The sequence below is a fragment of the Poecile atricapillus genome, chromosome 1 (genome assembly GCF_030490865.1).
Source record: "Poecile atricapillus isolate bPoeAtr1 chromosome 1, bPoeAtr1.hap1, whole genome shotgun sequence".
Classification (NCBI taxonomy): domain Eukaryota; kingdom Metazoa; phylum Chordata; class Aves; order Passeriformes; family Paridae; genus Poecile; species Poecile atricapillus.
The window spans coordinates 156,104,315-156,126,026 of NC_081249.1; the positions used below are offsets into that span (position 1 = coordinate 156,104,315).

General features: G+C 41.3%; 1 protein-coding gene across 2 annotated transcripts in view; it reads right to left on the reverse strand.

Moving 5' to 3' along the window:
- The window catches only part of BAZ1A (bromodomain adjacent to zinc finger domain 1A), a 64,391-nt gene extending 43,439 nt beyond the window's left edge, over positions 1-20,952 (reverse strand). For both annotated transcript variants that reach the window (XM_058838449.1, XM_058838440.1), the window contains exons 1-3: positions 20,820-20,952; positions 13,667-13,945; positions 865-1,008 (exon numbers count right to left, since the gene is read on the reverse strand). In XM_058838449.1, coding sequence (XP_058694432.1) covers positions 865-1,008; positions 13,667-13,945; positions 20,820-20,932 — 536 coding nt within the window. In that variant the 5' untranslated portion in view covers positions 20,933-20,952. The remainder of the gene's footprint in view (positions 1-864; positions 1,009-13,666; positions 13,946-20,819) is intronic.
- Between the last annotated feature and the right edge of the window lie 760 nt (positions 20,953-21,712).

Sequence of the window (21,712 nt, forward strand, 5' to 3'; positions counted from 1 at the left end):
CATGAAGCAATCAACAAGATTAACTTCTGCAACCACGTGACATCCTAAAGTCAGTAACAGTTCATGCAAAGCCTGTATATTGCTAGATGCTAGATTAGGGCCCACTTCAAACACTCCTCTTTCATCATCATGCCCATGAAGCACGGAAGTCTTTCTTCTCATTATACTGCTAGGATAGGCTCAATTAATACTCAGTAAAGGGATACTCCAAACTGAACACCACAGTTACAGCCAAGAAACTCTGCTATTCAATGTTATTAGGCTACTCCAGCCCATTGAAAGTTCTTCAAGACACACAGTTTCACTGCACCTAACATCATAATCAAATCCATCAAACACAATGATATAGTTATATGGACACATGCACAATGAAGAAACCTTGTTATGTTTTTGGTTTTTTGGTCACAAACACAAGAAGTCTCTGGGAAGACTTTTCAGAGAGTTCCAGTAAAAGTGTGTCCTCCTGTTATAAAGTAATCTCAACTCTGAGCCCCATGATGGAAGTGAAGTGACATCAGACTGCAGAAATGCAGAACATGCTGCACCCTCTGCTAGAGGAGCACAGGTTTCCCAGCACAGGGAACTACCAAGAGCTACACACACCTCTTCCACCATCTCTCCACAGAAACACTGCCTTTGCAAAGAGAACAGTGATTATTCTGTAGGTATTCCATTTTGCATAATGCAGTTTTCTGGTGCGTTAGCGTAACCAGCACCTCTGAAGGTTCAGCTTGTCACCTTCAGCTGTCTGAACACTCACAATCCATAGAGATCAAGTAATTTGTTTCGGTCAGACTCTGACACATCTGGCTTTATTCTCATTTCCATCCAGTCAGAATGACATACAGTAAAAGTATCATGTACCCATTTTGTGCAGAGCTATTGTGCGTTTCTGAGTCATCGCTGTCGCTGATGACAATTGTGTCCCCATCAGCACTGCTGGTGTGGCCATTCGCCATTCCATTGTGATGGGCTGGAGCTATGACTTCCAAAACCTTACACTGCAACCTGAAAGAAAACACAGACATTTAGTAATGTCAAAAGTCCTTCACTAGTACAAGGAGCCTAAAATTGTAGATGTTATTTTAAGAATACACACATAACTGAACATTGTACTGTCTACTAAATAAGTAACTAAGAGCCTTGAACTGAAATACTAGGTAAAATATTAATTTTGTTAGTACTATCTAATAAATGAACAAATTCATCTGCTTATACAGTTACCAGCTTCACTTCTCAGGAAAACAAATCAAGCTACTTTTGGTTGAGAGGTTTTTTTTCAGTTCTCATTTAAATAAAGTAAAACATTAATGTGTTATTTTAAAACTAGACAACAGAACTTCTACGTTATTTTCATAGCAGCTGAAGAAAAGCAGAAGATTTTCAGATCCTGAAGCATTTTTACTTTTAAGAGATCATCTTCTACTACAGTCAATGACCTAAATAAACAAGGCTGAAATGATCATTATGCATCTAATCTTAATAATGGCCCATTTATCTGCTGACACATATTAAGGCTCCATCTGGCATGCACACAATTGACAAAACAAGCCTATTCCTTTGCCATCCTGAATGCTAGTTATAAAGGGGAGAATTAACTACATATCAAAAAGTATAATTAATCAACACTTCATGCTGGGTAACTGTACTATGGCTGATTCTTAACCACTAACTTTCACCCCTTTCTAGAATTCCACATTCCAAATAGAGTTCCTATTCTTTAGCTTAACGTCCAAAAGACTTGTCTGATTCATGAAGATCATCTGCTGTAGTCAATGGACATTGTCACATTTTACCACTAACTTCAAAACTTGGGGAAAAAGAACACTTAAGAATTTTCTTCTCTGAGCACTAAGCACTCCCACTTGAAATATGTAGAATGAAGAATACACAAAGTCCTGAACTAGAACCTTGAACTAGTGGTGTCACACTTGTGCTAAAAACAAACAAACAAACCAACCAACCTCACAAAATCTATTACAAACAAATTCTAAAAGTTCTTCTACCTAAACTGAACACTGGCAAAAAGGAAGCAGTGTCAAAATATTTCTTGAACACATCCTTCTGCAACCAGACAGTACTATCCAAAACTCGCACACACCGGGAAAGCTGGGGGTGGGGAGGGGGGGAAGGGGAAAGAAAAGATGGTGGTAGCTGGAGAAAACCCGAAAGAATTAAAATAACATAATAACATTAAAATATCCTAGGTAGTATTCTTGTGACATTACCAAGGATCAGTACTGCAGTTAGACCCTGTAGCTTCTCTCCAACAGAAAGGGAGCTGCAGGATGCTCCAGCAGGTTATTAAAAAAATATGAAAATAATTTTTAAAAAAACAAACAACAAAACAATCAACATCCTTATATACTCCTAGAGACAACAGTACGAGCAATTCTTACAGTATCCATGGGGACACCAGAGCAGCTTACACACAGAGACAGCCTGAGCCCACTTGGACTTGCTGGCCACAGGCACACTGCCATTCCAATGCAGCCTATCTCATTTCCAAAGCTGGCTGGTCTGGGACTGGAAGCCACGTCTTCCCAGACAGCAGAGACCAAGCTTACTGTAAAAAATCTAAATAGGCTTTATACAAAGAACAAAAAAGCATCCAAGTGTACTGGAGGTAGAACTTGGTGACTGTTCACAAAATCAGTCCAAGTCCAACAAGGCTTATTAAGGTCTGACCCAGCACCAGACTCTGAGTCCTCTAAGGAAAGTCTTTTATTAGTAACTTGGTTTTCCAATATTTGGAACATCACTCCTCCATAAAAAATAATATGGAGCCAACTGTATGACAGAACGCATATTCTTACGCTGGGTTTTTTGAAACCCAACACAGATCATCTCCTAAAAAAAAAGACTTCTTAGCAGAACTAGTTTTGTTTCCGATTATAAGATGTATTTCCTAGCGAGCCCAATTCAAATTAGGACACATTTTGATTTCTAAGGGCAAGGCGGCGGAAGCTCCGACCCGCTCCGGCCGTTACGGCGCTCACCACTAGAGGGGGCAGCAGCCGCCACAGCCGGCACGCCGCGCCCCGCGCCGCCCGGAGCGCCCACTGACAAAGAGGCTTCAGCTCGCACACGCCCCAGGCCGTCCTGCTGCACAAAAACACTTCAATACTCCAGCCACCGACGAGCTTTCCGACACTCATTTTACCTGCTCAGCCATCGAGCAGCCCCGTCATTTACGGGGCATCACATCTCCTTCTCTAAGAATGGAAATTACATAGTCTATACGCTTGATTCAGTAAGCGGCAAAATCCCCAATACAGCTGCATTCTACCCCCCGCCCCCTTCCCCTTTATTTTTCAGCAGGAAGAATGACTAACAGATTAAGCTATCCCACAAAGGAAGTGATACTCCATCTTCTATGCCATTCAAATCATTACCAGAAACCTTTGGGGAAGGAATCAAGTGAAACACACATTACCTGGTGCAATGAAAGCACAATCCTGTGCAATTTAATGCTTAGTGATAGACAGGAGATTAAAGACTGTGATGCAATCGTTCCTTCTGGCATTATAGAAATAATCTATGAATTATTTTTTTTAGCCTTTTTTTAGCCTGTAGTCAAGTCATGACTAGTAGCACCAATTCCCTGGACTAAGCTGCAAAGACACTGTTTCTAGTGCAAGTGGTCTGCTCTTCTCAATAACCTAACCATTCCTCGAATTCATTCACTACAACTCTTACATTATAAGGCACATAAAACAACATAGCTGAAAGATGAAGCAAGACATTTAAATGAGGTGTACTACTTGAAATACTTCCTAAAAAAGATACTTCAAGATCTTTACACAGCTTATGTCAAACCATGCTCACTATTCCCCATAAAATAAGATTTGGGGACAATTCAATCTAAAAAGACAGTGGTATCAATGCACATAAATATGTACCCTATATATCCCCCTCAGTCAGGAAGCACTTTCTTCAAATTACAATAAAGACTGCAGTCGCACTGACTGAATCCCAAAGGCTTTCAAAATAAATTGAGAATAGAACCTTCAGGCACTTGCACACAACAGTCCCAGCAACACTAGCTCAGAGAGCACTACTTAAAACAATTTTGCTTACCTATTTCTGCACTACAGGCTGCTATCAACAGTGGCATCTTCTGGCTCATTGAAAGGATGGCCTCATGCTTACAGATCCACTTTTTGTTAGGCTCAGAAACTATGATCTTTGAGGTCTCCTACGTTATGGGAAGGGCTCAAATAAATGCTTCGCCTTATGGTTTTATCTTTATTCTTTTAAAAAAGCAAAACAACAAAGAACAACACAGGAGTCCAAAAGTTTTTAACACAAAGCCAGAGGTGGTATCAAACATTCTTTTTTTTTTTTTTTTACATATATCTTCTCTCTCAAATGAAAAAGTCTGAGAACTGCCATTGATTTCCATAAATGTTGGGTAGGGCTGGTCAGCTGAACAAGCAAAAGAACAGAACTAACTACAGCAATCCAAGGGCTATGGACTGAAGACTGTGGTATGGGACAGTTTCTCAGGAAACCCAACTCAGTTTCCTTATGCAGTAATGACTCTGGGCTGTGCTTAGAAGAGCAGTTTAACACATCTAACAGAAAAGTAAGGTCGGATCAAACCTTGTCACTCCCAGAACTCTAAGGAAGAAGCAGGCTCAAGGCATAAAAAAGCAAACTGCACCTGCAGCCCCAGGCTGCTGTTCCACAAGATGCAGAGATCATTGTTACAGCTCCTGTCGAATGGGGAGATCTTCCTTTGCCACTCCTCTTTCCAGCCACATACATGATGCTTGCTTTTTGCAGCTCTGGCAATCATTGATTGATTTATTAATTAATTAAAGCATTTATTGATTGTCATGAAACTGAATTCAACTGCCTGACAAAACAGCTAAATGAAAGAATATACATTAAAAAAAATCCCCTAACACAAAAATCCCTAACCCAATGTCAAGCGCTGGGTAAGCTTGAGTCATGATCACCTACTTTATGCAGATCACTGAAGGATCTTATGAGAACTAGGGCACATGTAACAGACAAATGCTGACCACAGGTAAAGCAGAGAAGGATGGAGAGCTGTCCGTCTACTTGAGAGGTGGGGAAAGAGGGGTTGCCATTGAAGCAGAGGTAAGAAAGTTTTTGATTGCCTCAGCCTTCTACTCATCCATTGTTATTCCAGCACTGTTTATCAGGGGGTTACATCCTCTTTAACCTTTCTTTTCTGGTTAACACATATGTTAAAGCCCTTCCTGTTACTCCTTGCATCTGTTGCAAAGTTCAATTCCACCTTTGCCTTGCTCTTCCCAGGTCACCTGTCAGCTGTACAACTGTCTATATATTTGCTTCTTTCCTTTAGTTTGATCCTCAGCCAGGCTGCTGTGCTGCTTTTCCAGGAGATGGCAGGGTGGTTGAAGTCCCCAAGGACAAGAGCCTGTGAGTGCAATGGCTCCTGTAGCTGAAGCAATATGGCTTTGTCAATAGGTTCGCCTTGATCAGGGAGCCCATAGTAGTCACCAACCACTTGTTTCCTTTTGTTCCCTCAGTGTCTGATTTTTACCCACAGGCTTTTGACCTGCTCATGGCTGTTCTTCAGAGACAACTCTTCACACTCAATTAACCTCTTGATGTAGGGGGCAACTCCTCTGCCTCTCTTCCTCCCATCTCTTCTGAACAGCCTGTAGCCATGGATGGTCATAGTCCAGTCATGGGATTTGTCCCACCACATTTCAGTAATGGCAACAAGGTCATAGCTTTCTAGCAGCGAAGTGGTTTCCAACTCCTGTTCATTGCTCATGCTGTGTGCTTTGATGCAAAGACACCCTTAGCTGGGCTGTCAGCTGTGTCACCTTCCTAGAGAAACACACCCCTCAGTTCCTTGGAGGTAATTCTCTGGTCATTTCCCTTTTGGCTTTTAATACCTTAGGAGTCCTTGGCTCATCTCCATAAGACTGTGTGCTCCAACATGGCTCGTGTATTTCAGAGTCAGGATAACATAGAGGCACTTCTGCTGGGCTACTGATTTCACCCCCAACACTGGCTGCACCCAGGCTCATCTCTGCCAAGACAGGTTTTATCCCCTTCCTCCTTCAAACCTGATTTTAAGCCTTCTCAGTCCAACTCATGGACTTTTAGACAGGCAAACCCCATTTTTCTCCAGCCATCCTGGTGCCCCATAAACCGCTCCATGATTGCAAAAGCCAAACTCCACTGATGGCCTTTTAGCCAGATGTTAATCAGGTGGGTTCTCCTGTTCCTGTCAGCATTCCTCCCTGTTACCAAAGGGATTGAGGAAAACACCACCTATGGTTCTGTTCCTTCAATCTGTTGCCCTAGTGCCCTAAAGTTCTTTTTGACTGCCATAAGACTTCTCTCATCAACCTTGTCACTGCCAACCTGCACAACAGCTGGAAGCGGGTAATAATCAGAGGGCTCAATTAGTCCAGGGAGCCTCCTGATAACATCTCTTACCCAGGTCCCAAGGAGGCAGCAGACTTGCCTGTGGAATGCATCCAGCTGGCATATGGGGCCCTCAGTTTCCCTGCAAAGGGAGTCACCTACAATCACCCTTCTTTCTTTCTTAACACCCGAAGTTGTGATCCATCTGGCTGACTGACGTGTTCTGGGCAGGCTCCAAGACAGAACTTAATCTCCACTATTATCTGCCTGATCCAAATATTGCAGAGCCTCATACATATTCTGCAAGGGCCCTTGTAAAGGAAAGGGAGGCTGGGGGGAATTGTCCTATCTCTCTGGGCAAGGACCTGTTTCTATTCACCCTCACCTTTTAGGTCCCCCCTCTTCTGTCTGATGGTGAGAGGGTCAGAGTTCCTCTGACACTGGCCAAGCTTCCATCCGCTGCATTTCTCTCAGAAACTGAAGGATGTGACTCCACCAGTCTGTTTTCTCTCACACCCCCTGATATTCCTCAGCCTTTTCCCTTCCTCTTCAGAATGAAACAAACCAGAACAAATTCTTTTATTCAGCTCAACGACTCAAAGACACCTACACAAGCTATTATGAATTGCAGAACAAGCCAGGTAGCTCCATCTACTGCTGTGGGAGAAGTAGAAGAACACAATTTAAAGAAGAGAATCTCCACTATTTAGCAGGCTAAAACCATTACAGGATATCACCTGAAAAACCTCAACCCTGCAATTATTGGCACTTTCACTTCCCAGAAAAGTTCTTCCCAAATGCCAAGCAGGCCTTTACATCCAACCAAGGCTGGCATTAGAGAGGCTCTGAGAGGAGAGACCACTTCTCACAGCTTCTCAATTGAGCATTCTGCACATCAGCTTTTGATCTGGCTGGCACTAATTACTCTGACAGAAATAATAGTCTGGTACTCTGCTATGTCCCCATTTCAAATCAAAAAAACAAGATACCCTGAATGCTTAGATGAGCTGTAAATATGTCTCTGTGTGCTTTACAATAAGCAGACAAAAAAACACTATCCTGTGGATGGCACATGGCAGTTTCAAGTGGGAGAGTGGGGGAACACTGCAACACTTTGAAGCCAACTTTAAAAATAAAACCCACAATGATCAGTGAGAAGCAAATTCATTTTTTAACACACACAAATGAAAGCAAAGTTTTTCAAATGCCAAAATTTAAAAAGCAGACTTTTTCTAACAGTAAGTTAGTTGAATACAGAAACCCCGGAAGAGTAATACAAGAAGCTGTAGTAGCAAGTGCCAAAAAGCTGTAGCATCATTCTGTTTTGTCAGATTTTAGTAAGTTTTTAAGAAGCAAATGTCAAATAAGTGCAGTCACTCATATCCTTGTCCTAACAGTTCTCATACGCTTGAAAGTAATTAAAGAGGTAAAAGAGAGACAAGATCTGAAGGAGTAAGTGACATCTTTTGCTAAGCTAACTGGTACTGTTTAATGAACACACAAAACAAAAGCACACAATAAGGAGACAGGTTTTATGCACATAACAGCTTCCCAAAGTACAGAAAGAGCTGCTGGTTTTCAGTTTTCGCATCTTCATTTATCTGTCAAGTTATACTTAAGACTATATGTTTCAAAGAAACTAGTAAGAAACATGGTTTTGCTTAGGACAAGAGCATGTACAGAGTAGCTGCATCAGCTGTCTCCTGTAAAATTAGGACGGTACTACTATATATATGCATAATTTTGAGTGCCCAGCCTTTGGTTCATAACACTGTACTGATTAAAAACAAATAAATAATAAAACAAACCAAAATCTTTACCTTTGAATTTACAGTTATAAAAGTAGAGGGTGTGGGAATGAAAGCTAACAGAGACTGGCAGTGCCAGTTGTAACATCTGTTCAACAACCTATAAGAAAGGAGTTGCAGGTTCTTTCCCTTATATCATCATCTCATAGCTTCCACTAGTCAAATACAAATATATTTATTAGTCAACAAACTTACATTTACATCCCAAAGGATTTAAGGGCAGTGGAAACTGAATTCCTTAAACATGATTTTTTCCAGGCCAGTTGACTGATCCTTGAACAGCTTTGCTGAGAAAATGTATACTGTATTTGCTCTATGAATAGGTAAGCTGCTCTCCAGTACTATCAGAGATGTATGCCACACTAGTTTTGATACTTTCTGGAATTCAAATTCACCTTTCAAAATGAAGTAGTAAACTTCCTTTGTATACAGGAACTTAAATTTAAGCGGTACCACTAAAAAGCCACACAACCAAACAACTCATTAGTCTAAACATGGAAGACACTTTGTCACTTATTACCTAATGGTCTCATTATATAATAATTCATCCTAGTACTCAGAAGACAACTACAGATATATATATATAGACAGATAGATATAAGCAGCTTGGCAGTTTGAATAAAAAACTTGGAAAATTAGCTATAACTTTATGTCTTACAAGAATTATCTTCTATCACTCTAACTCCTTGTGACCAGCAACATGCTTCCTGTGCCCCACTTAAGACTTACAGAGATGAAAACAGTATGCAAATCTTTTAATTGGCCTAATGCAATGGTTAATCCACTCCTAAATGAATACACCTAAAGCACTGGGACATCAGTCAAACAATTGACGAGTTAAAAAATGTTTGATCTGCGATTATCTGTTTCCTGCAGCCTGACAATTGTCAACATCAGATCATTCAAAACAGAGAAAGGACGTTAACCTATTCAAATGTACAATCAGATGCAGCAATCTTCCTAACAGAACATCATCTACTACTTCTGTAAGTTCATTTATAAAAGCATTCTGGCGCTGCTTGCTCACAGACATTAGGCAAGTATTCTTTTGCAGTGGTGTCATCTAGTGGTCAATGAAAAAAATATATTCCTTTCTGTATGATTTTCTTCCTTCTTACACACTGACCTTTAAGCAATCTATTTCAGTCTGTAAGTGGCTAACTTTTTAATTAAGTGCCAGACAAGAACTGGTTGTGCCCCAACCTCCACAAGGGGAAGGGAACACATCACCACATAAGCTATTTTTATGAGTGGAGGTAGAGTTGATAGATCTCCTCACTGCTCAAGTCAGACCAAAAACTTACAGTTTAATTAATTAATTATCAAACTGCTCATTTATATACCCTAATAAAGATGGACGCTATTTCTTGTGATAGCACCCAGACTCAGAATACTGATGATAAATCACAGTATGTTGTCTAGACAGGCTTTAAATGTAGTTTTTCCTCCAACAAATTAAAAGAGTTGTAAAACCTAAAAAGCAAGCTGCTGACTTCAAGGAGAAAAGAACAGGTCCTACTGCTAAGCAAGTTAGGCTGTTGAAGGTTTTTTTTTTTTAGTGTGTCTGAGGTATTACCTGAAGTTATTTTCAGGTAGGCTTTCCATATCACATAGTTTCAGCTTTCAGGTAACTGTCTTCAGATGTCAAGATGTTGAAAATCAATTTCACAAGTTTCAAGTACCAATAATAAAACATAGTACTAAGACAGCAACAAATGGACGGGTTACTGCAAGAGACACCATTCCTTGTGGAAAATCGAAAGGCCAACAAGTACATGGTTGAAGTTGAACTTCCAGTTCTGAATGTGAAATATATAGGAAGCAACTCCAGTAATGTGATCAATGTTTTTCCTCTCCTTCAATAAAGTGTGAGGTAAAATATTAACTGCTTATTTTACATCTTAATTGACCATGGCTAACATGAAATATTGCTCTAATCCTCCTCCCAAAAAAATCTCAAATAATTTCCATGCCTTTTTCAATAAACTTCTTTCCATAAACTTCAATGTGACATTCTAATGGACAATATTACAGTGTCAACTGGTTTCAAGTCTTTAGCAACTCAAACTTAATTTTAGATTAAGTTTTCTCTTTGTATTCTGGAGTTTTGACCAATTTTTCTGGTCAATGTTTCAAATAACAATTTTGTCTTTTGTGAAGGCAGTACTAGGAAAATGTTGTTACACAATTCCTATGTTTCTTTAACTGGAAATCCCAGCACCTTGTGTATGAAAGCATAGCACAGCTGCCACTTTGGAGAAAAGTCAGCTCCAGTTTGGCCAGAAAAGTCGGACACATACAAACCAAGAAAGATGGCCATTTTTAATCAATACATCACTTGAAAGGGTTAAAGAGCAAGCAGAATTATCTCCTTGTTGCTGCTAACAGATTACCAAAATACAACCATAATTTTTAGAGACCTACTAAACAAGCCACATGATAGGACTGGGGGGGCTTTCTCTGCAATTTGTTTCTGGTTGACAAGGGTTGTTGGAGACACCGGACATATCAAAACAAGAGGAGGACAGTATATCCCAAACTCTCCCGAGTTCCTCCTGCCAGACCTCAGTAATAAGGCAGAAGTAGCCAAATTCAAAACGGAGCAGCATAGCAAAAGGCTAGAAACCAGAAGACACATAAGACCAGAAAAAGTAGTGGAGCATTAGACACTGCAAAAACCAGAACACACAGGTTTCATACAATCAAAAAACCCAACATCTACCTAGACCCTGAACAAAGCACTTGTCCTCTCTTTGCAGATCACCTGTCATTTCTTGCAGTATTATAGACAACTTCATATGCTCAGTGATAAAATCATTTGCATGAAGCCAAAATGCTAAGCCTTCTAGTGTGTTTGGGCTACCTACTGCTTAATTTTTTCAAAATCTAGAAAGCTGCAATCTATCTTACAAGAATATTACACATGCAAAATTAGGAGTTATAAAATATCAGTATTTAAATTGTTTGAGCAAGCCTTGGTTACATGTACATTATGTAGTAGGCTTGGCATTAAATGATGTACAGAGCCCAGAAAACCAAATGATCCTGCTGACATTACACATGCAAAAAACTTCATATATAAAAGCAGTGGAAGAATTTACAACAGCACAAAACAACTGGGTTTTCATGATCTGCCAAATTCTGCTGCTCTTGTAGGACGCTATTACAATATAGATGGACTGTGGTAATTTTTTCTAGAAGAGATCACAAAAACATAGCTGCAAATGACAAATGCGTGCAAACAGCTCTGCTGAAAAGCCATATTATATACAAGTAACATGAGTTGGTACACTTAATCCCCAATGTAGTACTTCAAAATACAGGTCAAAGTCAACTGCTCATTGGCAGACAAATAACTACACCTCACCTCCTCCCCATTGTATTCTTTAATTATGTACTTCTAAGCATAAAAGTCCCTCCACATTACCATGCTATTTGCAGTGTTTCCTGGATTTAGTATTAAAGGTTGGAACTAGCTCCCTGATATACCTTTGTCTATAATATCAGTGACATACAATCAGCTGAGGCAAGTTTTTTACTCTTCATTTTACAACAATTTATGCTTACATAGTTTAAAACATACAATCTCTAGCAGGCTAATTTTTGATGGAAATAAATTTTATTTGAAACTTTAATTTTTTGAATGGTATCCAGCCCATCTCAGAGGCTTAAGAAATTTAGCTTATATCCTATTCATGTACTCATCAGTGAAAGTAGAACACACATATCTTAACAATTTTGTGTTTATCTCAACACAAGTTCGAGTAACCAGGAAGACTGATTTAAAGACTGGTAAAAAAACTGCAGCACTCTCTTAAGGGGGCATCACTTTTGGAAACATCTTTGGAAAGCTACGATTTGCACATGTAAATATTTTAGAAAAGTAATAGAAAGAGTCATTCTTGAGGGGAAAAAACTTTTAGAAGAACAGTATTTTTTTTTGCTATTATTCTGGAAACTGTTTTCTACCTCTGAAGATACTAAGGCGTTTCATTGAGCAAAAGAAAAAGAACACCTGAACTATGCTAACAGTTCCTAATATTCATGTTTCTAAATAAACAAATGAAACAAGCAAACACCCTATTCTCTAAGCAAAATTACTGCAATACCAGTGGTAACATCAGTCTAGTCATTTGACAAGTATAAAGATAAGAAAGAGAGAAAGAAACTTTAGGCTTTCCTTACAGAGGGCAGTAAACCTACTGAAGTTGTTCTTGCCCTTACTTTGCAGACTGGGACTTTACTGGTTGAAAAGAATAGAACAGTGAAGAGACAGAAAACTCTTCTGTTAAGCACTCACCTTATGTATATAACCATAATAATTTCCTTACAACTTGCAGTGCATCAAGATTTTTCTTTGCCGTAAATAATATCTGGATCAGCCACTACAAAAACTCACACAACGTAACTGTTCTCCAATGACCATTTTGAACCAGCCCACTCCTATCACCCAAAAACCACCAGACTATGCACTAAGTATCAGGCTACCCACAGGAGTCCCTTCTACTCTGAAGTGTAAACTGTCACCTTCCTCCTGAGAAAAAGCAAAATAAACTGACCCTACAGACAACGAAAATCCCAGCAGCAACAGCTGAACATACAAAGGCTTTAACACCCATTCTACAGGTACTTCCCAAGCTGAACATGTATTTTCACATCTTAAACCTCAATTAGGTGAAACTGTAAACTCATTTAGATAAAATAGGAATCTTTTCTAGACCTCTCCTAGAAGCTGCTTTAAAGCCTCAATCTTATTTATACTATAGAGCATATGTACCAATGATATGGGAAAGAACATATCTGAAGCTCAAAATTCTTCCAAGATTTTAATCAGTCTAAGACGACAGTAAAGACATTTGCAATAAATACACCAGTACAGCAGTAAGGATAACACTAACTTTGAGTGGGAAGAAACCCCTATCAGCCTAAATTCCAGATAATCAACTTATTATAAACATTACACAATTAATTCCCAACTATGCTGATAATGCAATCACGATTTTTGCATTACCTAAAAAGGAAAAATCCAACATTTATCAATTATTTTAAGCTTCCAGTAGTTTGGCCATGAATTCTGAATGATTCATCAAAACTTTTGTGTGTTTTTTTAATTCATAGCTTTCCCTAATTTCTCATTAAATCTTATTCTACAAACAGCCCACCTTTCTCACACCGAAAAACCGACATTCCTTTGTAAATCCACCACACAGACCAAAAAACATGCAGTGTCAAGACTTGAGAGCACTGTCCTATCTCCACAGCTGCTTCAAAGCTAAGGGAAGGTATCAAGCACAGCAACACAATCCTGCTCTTAATTAAAGTAGGGAAGCACAGTAATAGTATCACCAGCTTAAGCATCACACTTCACTTGGATGTATTTGTTTGATGGAGTTTATTACCCTGGGTTTTGGGTTCAAAAATGCACACACAAACCCCATCAACATCAAACAAAAAGAAGTATTTATTTTAAGTATACTTACCTTGCACCATTATTTCTAAGTACTTCCACTGTTTCATCAACAAAATACCGATCCTTAACATAAGCAAAGATTTCATCACAGATCTCATGAAGTCGGGTGCGATGGGTAAGGGTGGCCAAGTAGAGAACTGGAATGATGAGTGCCTCTGGAAAACTTTGAAGATTATGTCTGGCTTTCTTCTCCGATTCCAGAGCTTCCTGATATGTGAGTCCTGGTTTACCTGTGACAGCACAGCTCCACACAAGGCTGTTGCACAGAATGGTGCGTTCAAAAAAATCACTGGAAATGAAGAAGGGTTGGAGGGGAAAGACAGAAAGAAAACAGTTGAGTTCTAACTAATATTTGAAACTTGCTCACAGTTAATACAGCAGCAAACTGCAAATATCTTTTACAAGTGTGAAATGCAAAAGCAGCTCTACTCCTCTAAGCTTTGTAGATATCAAGGATTGCCACTTTCAGCCGTGGCATGGTAAATTGCTATTGTACAACCAAAGTCTCCTCTCATTACAGACTACAGTAAGAGAATCAAGACCTAGAAATGCTGCAAACAAATATTCATGTATAAGAAGCGTCTTGCATACTAATAATCACACTGAGTTTAACACGTGTCATATCATACTTGCATCTCCCCCATTTCCACAAATATTTGCAAGATGAATGCCTAAAACTGTACAAACACGAAATAACTTTGAGATCACAAACATGTTGCAACTTGAATAAGTTCCAGATTTTGAGTGCCTTAACTCACAAAAAAAAAGATGGGAGAGGTAAAAAATTAATGTCAAGTAGTTCTCTAAATAGTTCTTATTCCTTCATTGTTTGCATAGCTCTTACAAAAAAGCACTGTAATACGTTTTCCTACAGATTCTTTTCCTCCCTTGTTCCGTTAGTAAATATTGATTCTCCTCCTTACACTCATTTCCAATTAAGGTTAAAATTGCATTGTTGTTACTGCTTCCTTACTAGCTATTGTATTGGAATAAAGAATGAAGAGCTTTCATTAGCCAAAATCTGTCCATTTTTGACAGGTATCAGAAGAAAAGCAGTTTATTAAAACATTTTCTAAATGAAGTAGATGTATCTATTCACAAAGCCATGTAAAAACATACCATATACTATGGATCAGTGATCAGACAGCAAAGCAATCTTTCAATATGCCCCAGTTCAGACAATGATTTTATTTGCCTTTACAAATATTAACAGACTAGTACTGATAACTGCTAAATGCACATGACAAACTGAGGTTTGTTTTGTCTTCATCAGTCCAGCACAGCTATTTTGAAGCACACAGTACTTTCAATCAACTGCATGCTACATGAGACATCCATACTGAAGCTTCATTTCATTCCTTTAAATGAAAAAACTAAACCAAAGTGTTTCTATTTTTAAAATGACAGACCTGTCCAAATAATTTTTAGTAATGAGGTTAAGAGAATTGGACAGTTCACACTGAGTTTTTTCTTGCAGTCTCCCTGCAAACCCAAGCTGGCAAATGTTCATCAGTGACACTGATGCAGATGACAGTGTTCACTGCAGATGGACAGATGAACCATAACATTTTGTAAATGAAAATGGAAATTTCAGATTGAGGACAATGAAGGGTCTTGGCTCAGATAATCCTTTCTGTATGAGCACAGGATTCCTCTGAGCAAGATATGCTTTAGGAAGAACATCAGCTGCAAGAAGGGGAAAAGGACAGAAGAGGAAGAGCTAGATAAATTATCAGAATAATATTTAATAGCTACAAAATTTCAGCTTTTTATATCATCCACTATCCTGCTACCTACTTAATATATTTTACAGTACATAGATAATGTAGGTCTGCTTATCCTAAAGACGAAAAGGAGAGGAATAAAGGAGAGAGAATTAGATAAATTATTCTTCAATGTATGAAGAAGAACAGATGGCTGTCAGTCATTCTTCATGCATCTTTATTGTGTATTATACTTAAACATATTAAAGAACAGGTTAGACAGAAATCTGTTTTGTGAGTTTGGTTTGGGTTTTTTTGTGAGGTGATAGGATAGGTAAAAAGTGATCTCTTTAGGTCTTGTCCTGCCCTACATTTCAATATTTCTGTATTAGACTAAGTAATTTTTATGGATGGATATTCAGTGGATACAGTAACACTTACTTAAATCTCCATTCAGCTGTGTTTCTACTTACCAGAGAGGTTCTTGATAATTATCTTTAGCCAGGAAATAGAAAAACACTCTAAAGAGTTACTAAAAAAATGTACCAGAATATAATTTTTCAAAAATTATGTAAGTTAAAAAAAGAAGTCAAGGAGGTATCAGAGAGCAAGGGAGAGACAGAGGTTCACACTGACAGTGTCCCTTTAAGAGCTGCTGTTATTCTTTGTGAGGGGACACAGGGCAGTCATGCTATTTAAAGCAGCAGCATTGAACTTAGAGGAGAAAAAAAAACCAACAAAAAAAAATTTAAAAATCTAGATCAACAAACCTCTCTCTAAAAATTCCTAATCCGTGATTATTACAAGTACAGAATGCTAAGATTACTTTAACTGAAATATATTTGAAGAAAACATGTTCAACTTGCATATGAGCATATTTTGTGTATCTAGTTTCATTCTCCCTCATTTCCTCTTTTGTTTTGTGTGGATTTTTCCCCTGTGAATTTACAGGGAAGAAAAAATACGGTGTGAAAAAACCCCTACATTCTATTTTGAAAGCATTGTTTAGCTATCTTTACCTATAGTACATCAAAACCATCTGTGGCTTAGTCTGTTAACAGAGTTTCATTGCAATGTTTTAAGGGTCTCACTTTAACTTGATTTGAGAAAAAACAAAATCCCACAGGATACCACCAAATATACTCTTTCTGTCTCTGTCTCTCTCCAGTGCACATCAGTTATCACAAAATGCTTGACAAAGAGCAGACACAACAACAACCAAATCAAGGGAATGGCAGGGGCAGCAGTGATACCCTTTCCCTTTACTTGAAGGATAATAATGCCCTTGATCATATTCTACCTTCAAATTAACTTCACAACAGCAAAAACATCAGCTGCTACATCACATCTGAATCTTCTCCTATGTCTTTATCTAGGGTATTATGGTTTCTGGGGCTTCCTTGCTGGTTCAAGATCTCTGTGACTCTTAACAACATGGAGGAAGAAGTTCATACAAAACACATCCACAAAGTTCACTTGCATGGTCGCATCTGCATTCAAGAAGCAAAACACGACTGCAGCACCCTGGTGATGTCCACATCAGTTCAACTACTCATGGAGCATGGACTAAAAACTAATTTGCGTTTGTAGTTGTAATTAACACCAACTTCTCAGCTGGATGCCTCTTTTCATTTAATTAGTTAGTTTTCTATGCAAGGTAAGGCTAACTGTAAAATTATCAGCAAATCACTGAGTAGTAGTTTAATGCTGCTACTCAGTAGGTATTTGATAGGAGGCAGTTCATTAACAGAAGCAAGAAATAAATTACTTACAATCTCTGTGCTGACTGCATTTGCAAGGGATATAAAAATATCAGCTGAAAAATTACGACTGTCTTTTGCTTGAACTAACCAAATATTTCTCTTGATTTTAAGATCTACTCTATCCTTAGTGTGCTTCAAGAGGATTTATTGCAAACATTTACTTCCATTCATTTTCCTAGCGTATGTTAAAAACAAGTCATTTAGTGTACCACAGGAGGGTAATCAGAGAAGACCAACTCTTCCATTCTGGATCAGAGTTTTCTTATACTCCTGGTCTCCAGAAGTACTCAAGAATATGTATTACAAACAATACACAAAACAAAAAAATCCCCATAATAAATACATTTATTCCTTAATATTTGTAGGTTTATTATGCATTAAGGAATACATTTAAAGTGATGAGTTTCTCTCCAAGAAAACAGGAAAATTCACCTAATTTAACTAAGGACACTTAAAAAGACTTTTGAAAGATCTCTATTTGACTGTAACCAAGAACTCCACAGGACAACCTGTAAAGAAGTTTCACTGAGCTTTGAAGATGAAGAGAAACTGCTCTTCCTCCCCCTCTCATGTTCTAGAATGAGAAACATTCCTACCCTGCATCTATGCTACTCATCATTGTCTTTTTCAAACTGTCTTCATATACAAGACTTCCCACACTTCAATAATAGTCTTCTCTGCACATCTGTATCAGCTATTAACTTTCACAGACAAGATGTCAGAGACTGGTGGTAACATCCCACTGGTTCAATGTTTTTCATACGTTCATTCCATATACCTCATGCACATCCATACTTGATTTTTTTTTATGATCCCAGACTCTCCTGCTGGCCGGTCCCTCTAACCAGGGATATAACCAAGCATGAAGAATATCAGCTCTCACAGTTTCTGTGACTAAGAATAAAAATAACTGGTCATGCCCCCCCCGCTTTGGAAAGGGTTACAAAATTATGTGATTGTATTTCAGATTAAAGAGGAAATACATTCTTAACGGGAAAGTCACTTTACAAAATACTAGTCTTGCCAAATTCTTATCATATTAGTATAACCATTTCTTATATAGAAAAGAGTAATACTAATGTATGATTTCTAATCAAGTCTACTAAAGCTGACACAGGCCTGAAAGCAGCTTTTCAACACTACGTTTGTGCTCTGCCAAGAAACCCACCAAACAACCCAACAAAAAACAAACACAAAACCAACTTGAGTCTTAACTGTTTGTACTAGTTAAAAGCATTCATATAGTTGATGTAGAGGGTGAGTTCAGATTATCATATATATCTGTACAGCCCTCTTGAGCCAGTTGGACCCTGTAATTTTTAAATTCTCCCCTCAAAAAGTAGATTCAGAGAAGCTCAATTTAGACAATGGCTTTATTTCATGAAACAGCTAATACAATTTTTAAGAAGTGGGGCCTCCCTATCCCTATTAATCTAATTGCCCTTACTTGGGCAAAGGAATAGGTACTGTGGTTTTCAGAAGACATTATCAATCAGAAGCCAGCAGAGACAAGGATCAGCATGTTTAAAACTGTCTAAAAGATGACCAACCTTATGTTCTCCAGCAGATTATGCCACAGCTAATAGTAACCTAAACTTACTACCCATCTGTGCCAGAACACTTTGCTAAAGAAAGTACTACATTTTCCAATCCAATGCAACAATTTTACACAACCTAACAAAAAGAGCCAAAAGCAACAAAAACAAACACATTACCAAAAAACACACACACCCATACACAAAAAACAAGTACAGCAGAGTTTTCTGCAGTTTTCCTAAATACCACATTCTAAGGCCTGACCTCTCAGCCAACCACCGACTGACATTTCTAGGGATCGCCTGTGCGAACACATCTAAATTTATCCTTTAATTCATGAACTTTGGTTAAGTAAGGAATTTGGTCTTTCATACTTCTTAATGACAACACCTCTGCAGCATAAATAAGCCTGTCAGAATACTTGAAATATTCACCAAACATTTTGGGAATAGAAATTTTTAAACTATTATTTTTCATACTGAAATTTTAGTAAAATTACATGTACCTGAAACATATTTCCCTGCCGTGTCAACAAATACATTAGAGTCATCTAATGATGTGATAATAATTGTAACCAGAAAAGCAGCTTCAAAATATCAGAAGCTGGGAGAGGGCAACTTAATTCCTACAGAAACAGGAGGCTGTCACCTCTCCCTTGTTAGGCTCTTATATGCCATATAAAGAAAATACTCCTAAAGAACATTCTCAGCACTCATAGAGTGTATAGTTCAGGGAACAGTAAGGCATTACCCTTCAAAGTTACCTAATCCAGCTTCTTTAAAATTTTAATAAGTGAAGTGTATTTGAGCAACAAGTCTAAACATGAAAAAGATTTAAGTGTGCTTTTATTTCATATGTTGCAAATGAAAAGCATTTTAGACTTCACCTCGTTAGTCTGCACATCTTTAAAAAAATTATACTTTGGATGCGAGGGCCTTTTATAGGTGGGGGATGGTGCTGGATCAGACCGGTGGTGAAAACCCATAATTTATCGGCTTTTGAAAAACGTCTTGCTAAATATTTTCTGTCCATTGTTCTTACAAGCGGTGGGGTGGCTGCGGGTTCGGGACTACCCGTGCCATCCGCCTTCAACCGTTAACGGGAATTTCATCAATCCTGTTCAGCTTTGTACACGCGGAAAAGAAAAAAAAAAAAAAAAAAAAAGAGGGAGAAAAAAAAAAAGGGATGGAAAGAGCGATAAAAGCCTCACTAGAAAAAAAGCTCCTAAGGGGACAGGTGCGCTCGCCGGGCTTCAGGCAGGGTTTAACCCCCGGCTGTGCCACCCACCCGGACGGCACGGGAGGGCTCCGGCGGCGGGACCCCTACCCCGCCGGACAGGTGCAGCGACCCCGCGCCGCGCACCCCCGCCGGCCATTTCCAACTAGATCAGCCGGCGGCTCCCCGCGGAGGCGGGGCCAGGGAGGCCCTGGGCGGCGCAGCGAGGGCCGGCAGCAAGGGGTTAACATCGGCGGGAGCCGGCCGGAGAGCCCAACCCGGCGGAGCCCAGCGGGCCCAGCAGCCGGTGCCCCCCGCCCGGCCGTCAACATAACAATGGGGCGACCGTCACATGCCGGGCGGGCGGGCGGACAGCCCCGCTGCGCCAGCTGAAGGTGGGCCCGCTGCGGCTCCTTCCGCGGGGCGGCCTAGCGCCGTGCGCCGCCGACACGCGGCTGCCGGCGGGGGCGGACGGGAGGGAGAGCCCGAGCCCGGCAGACGCTCGTTGCCGCCCGCCGCCTCCCACACGCGCAACTTTCACTTCCCCGGCGGGAGCATGGGCGACACCGCGGAATGAGCGAGAGAAGGAAGGGGGAAGGAGCCGGCTGTCTTCCTTCCCCGCGGGTGAAGGGGGCTGCGGGGTACTCCCGCCGAGGAGGGGCAGGGATTCCCCCTGCCCCAGGCAAGAGATCCTCCCTCTCTTCCCCCACCCCCCTCGCGAGGCCACAGGCTCGGCGCCAGCCGCGGTCCCCCCTCACACCCCCCGGCAAGGCTCCCCGCAGCGATCCGGGGAATCCCCTTTCCTCCCTCCCTGCCCGCCCAGGTGTCAAGAGCCGATGGGGGCTCCAGGCGCTCCCTGCCCGCCGCCGCCGGAGCGCGGGGGGGTCGGCGGAGGAGTGCAGGACGGACATAGGGACGCGGACACCGATACGGGGCTGTTTCTTACTCGTAGTTCCTGAAGATCTCGTTAGTGACCCTGCAGTAGAAAACACGTTCGTCCGGCCGGAGGTCGGCGGGGGGCTTCACCCTCACGAAGGGCTTTCGGTGCAGCAGCGGCATCGCCCCGCTCCCGGCTCTCTTCCTGCCCCAGGATCGGCTTCAGGGAGTAGGGGAAAAAAATAAAAAACAAACAACAAAACACGTAGGGATTAAGCGAGGCAGCAGCGCCCACCAGCCCGGGGAGGAGGGAGCGAACCCGGCGTGTCCCTCCTCCCGGGGGAACAGTGGCAGGAGCGAGCGGGAGCGGCGGCGGCGACTCGACGGAGCCTTTTGTGTGCCCGACACGCCGTTGCCTGCCTGGGACTGCGCGCGGACCAACGGCGGCACCTTCCTCCGCCTCCGCCCGCCTCACAATGGGGCCATGACGCCGAGCGGCGGGCGGAGGCGGCAACCCCCGCGCCAGCCGCGCAACGTGCTCGGCTCGGGGATACCCCGGCCGCGCTTTGTCTCCTGCGGCGCCCCTGCCTTCGGGTCACCCCCTTTCCCCCGCCTCTGACCCACACACGCCGGGCCGGACACCAACTTCCACTCCCCCGCCGCCTCCGCCTCCTCCTCCTCCTCTCCGCAAAGCAAACACCCAGGAGGGGCAGCGCCGACCACTTATCTCCCTCCTTCCCTTCCTGCCGGGTCGCTGCCTAACTGGGGTCCTCGCCCTTCCCGCCCCGCGCCGCGCCCCGGCCCAGCGGCTGCCGGGCTCCGTGGCCGCGGGACAGCGCGGCCGCGGCGCGGGGGACAGCCCGGCCTCCGGCCTGTCCAGCGGGGGCTGCGGGGCTCCCTCCCCTCATGCCCACCTGGTGCGGCCACAGGCTGCGATCGCTGGTCGGTCGGTCGGTGCGGAGC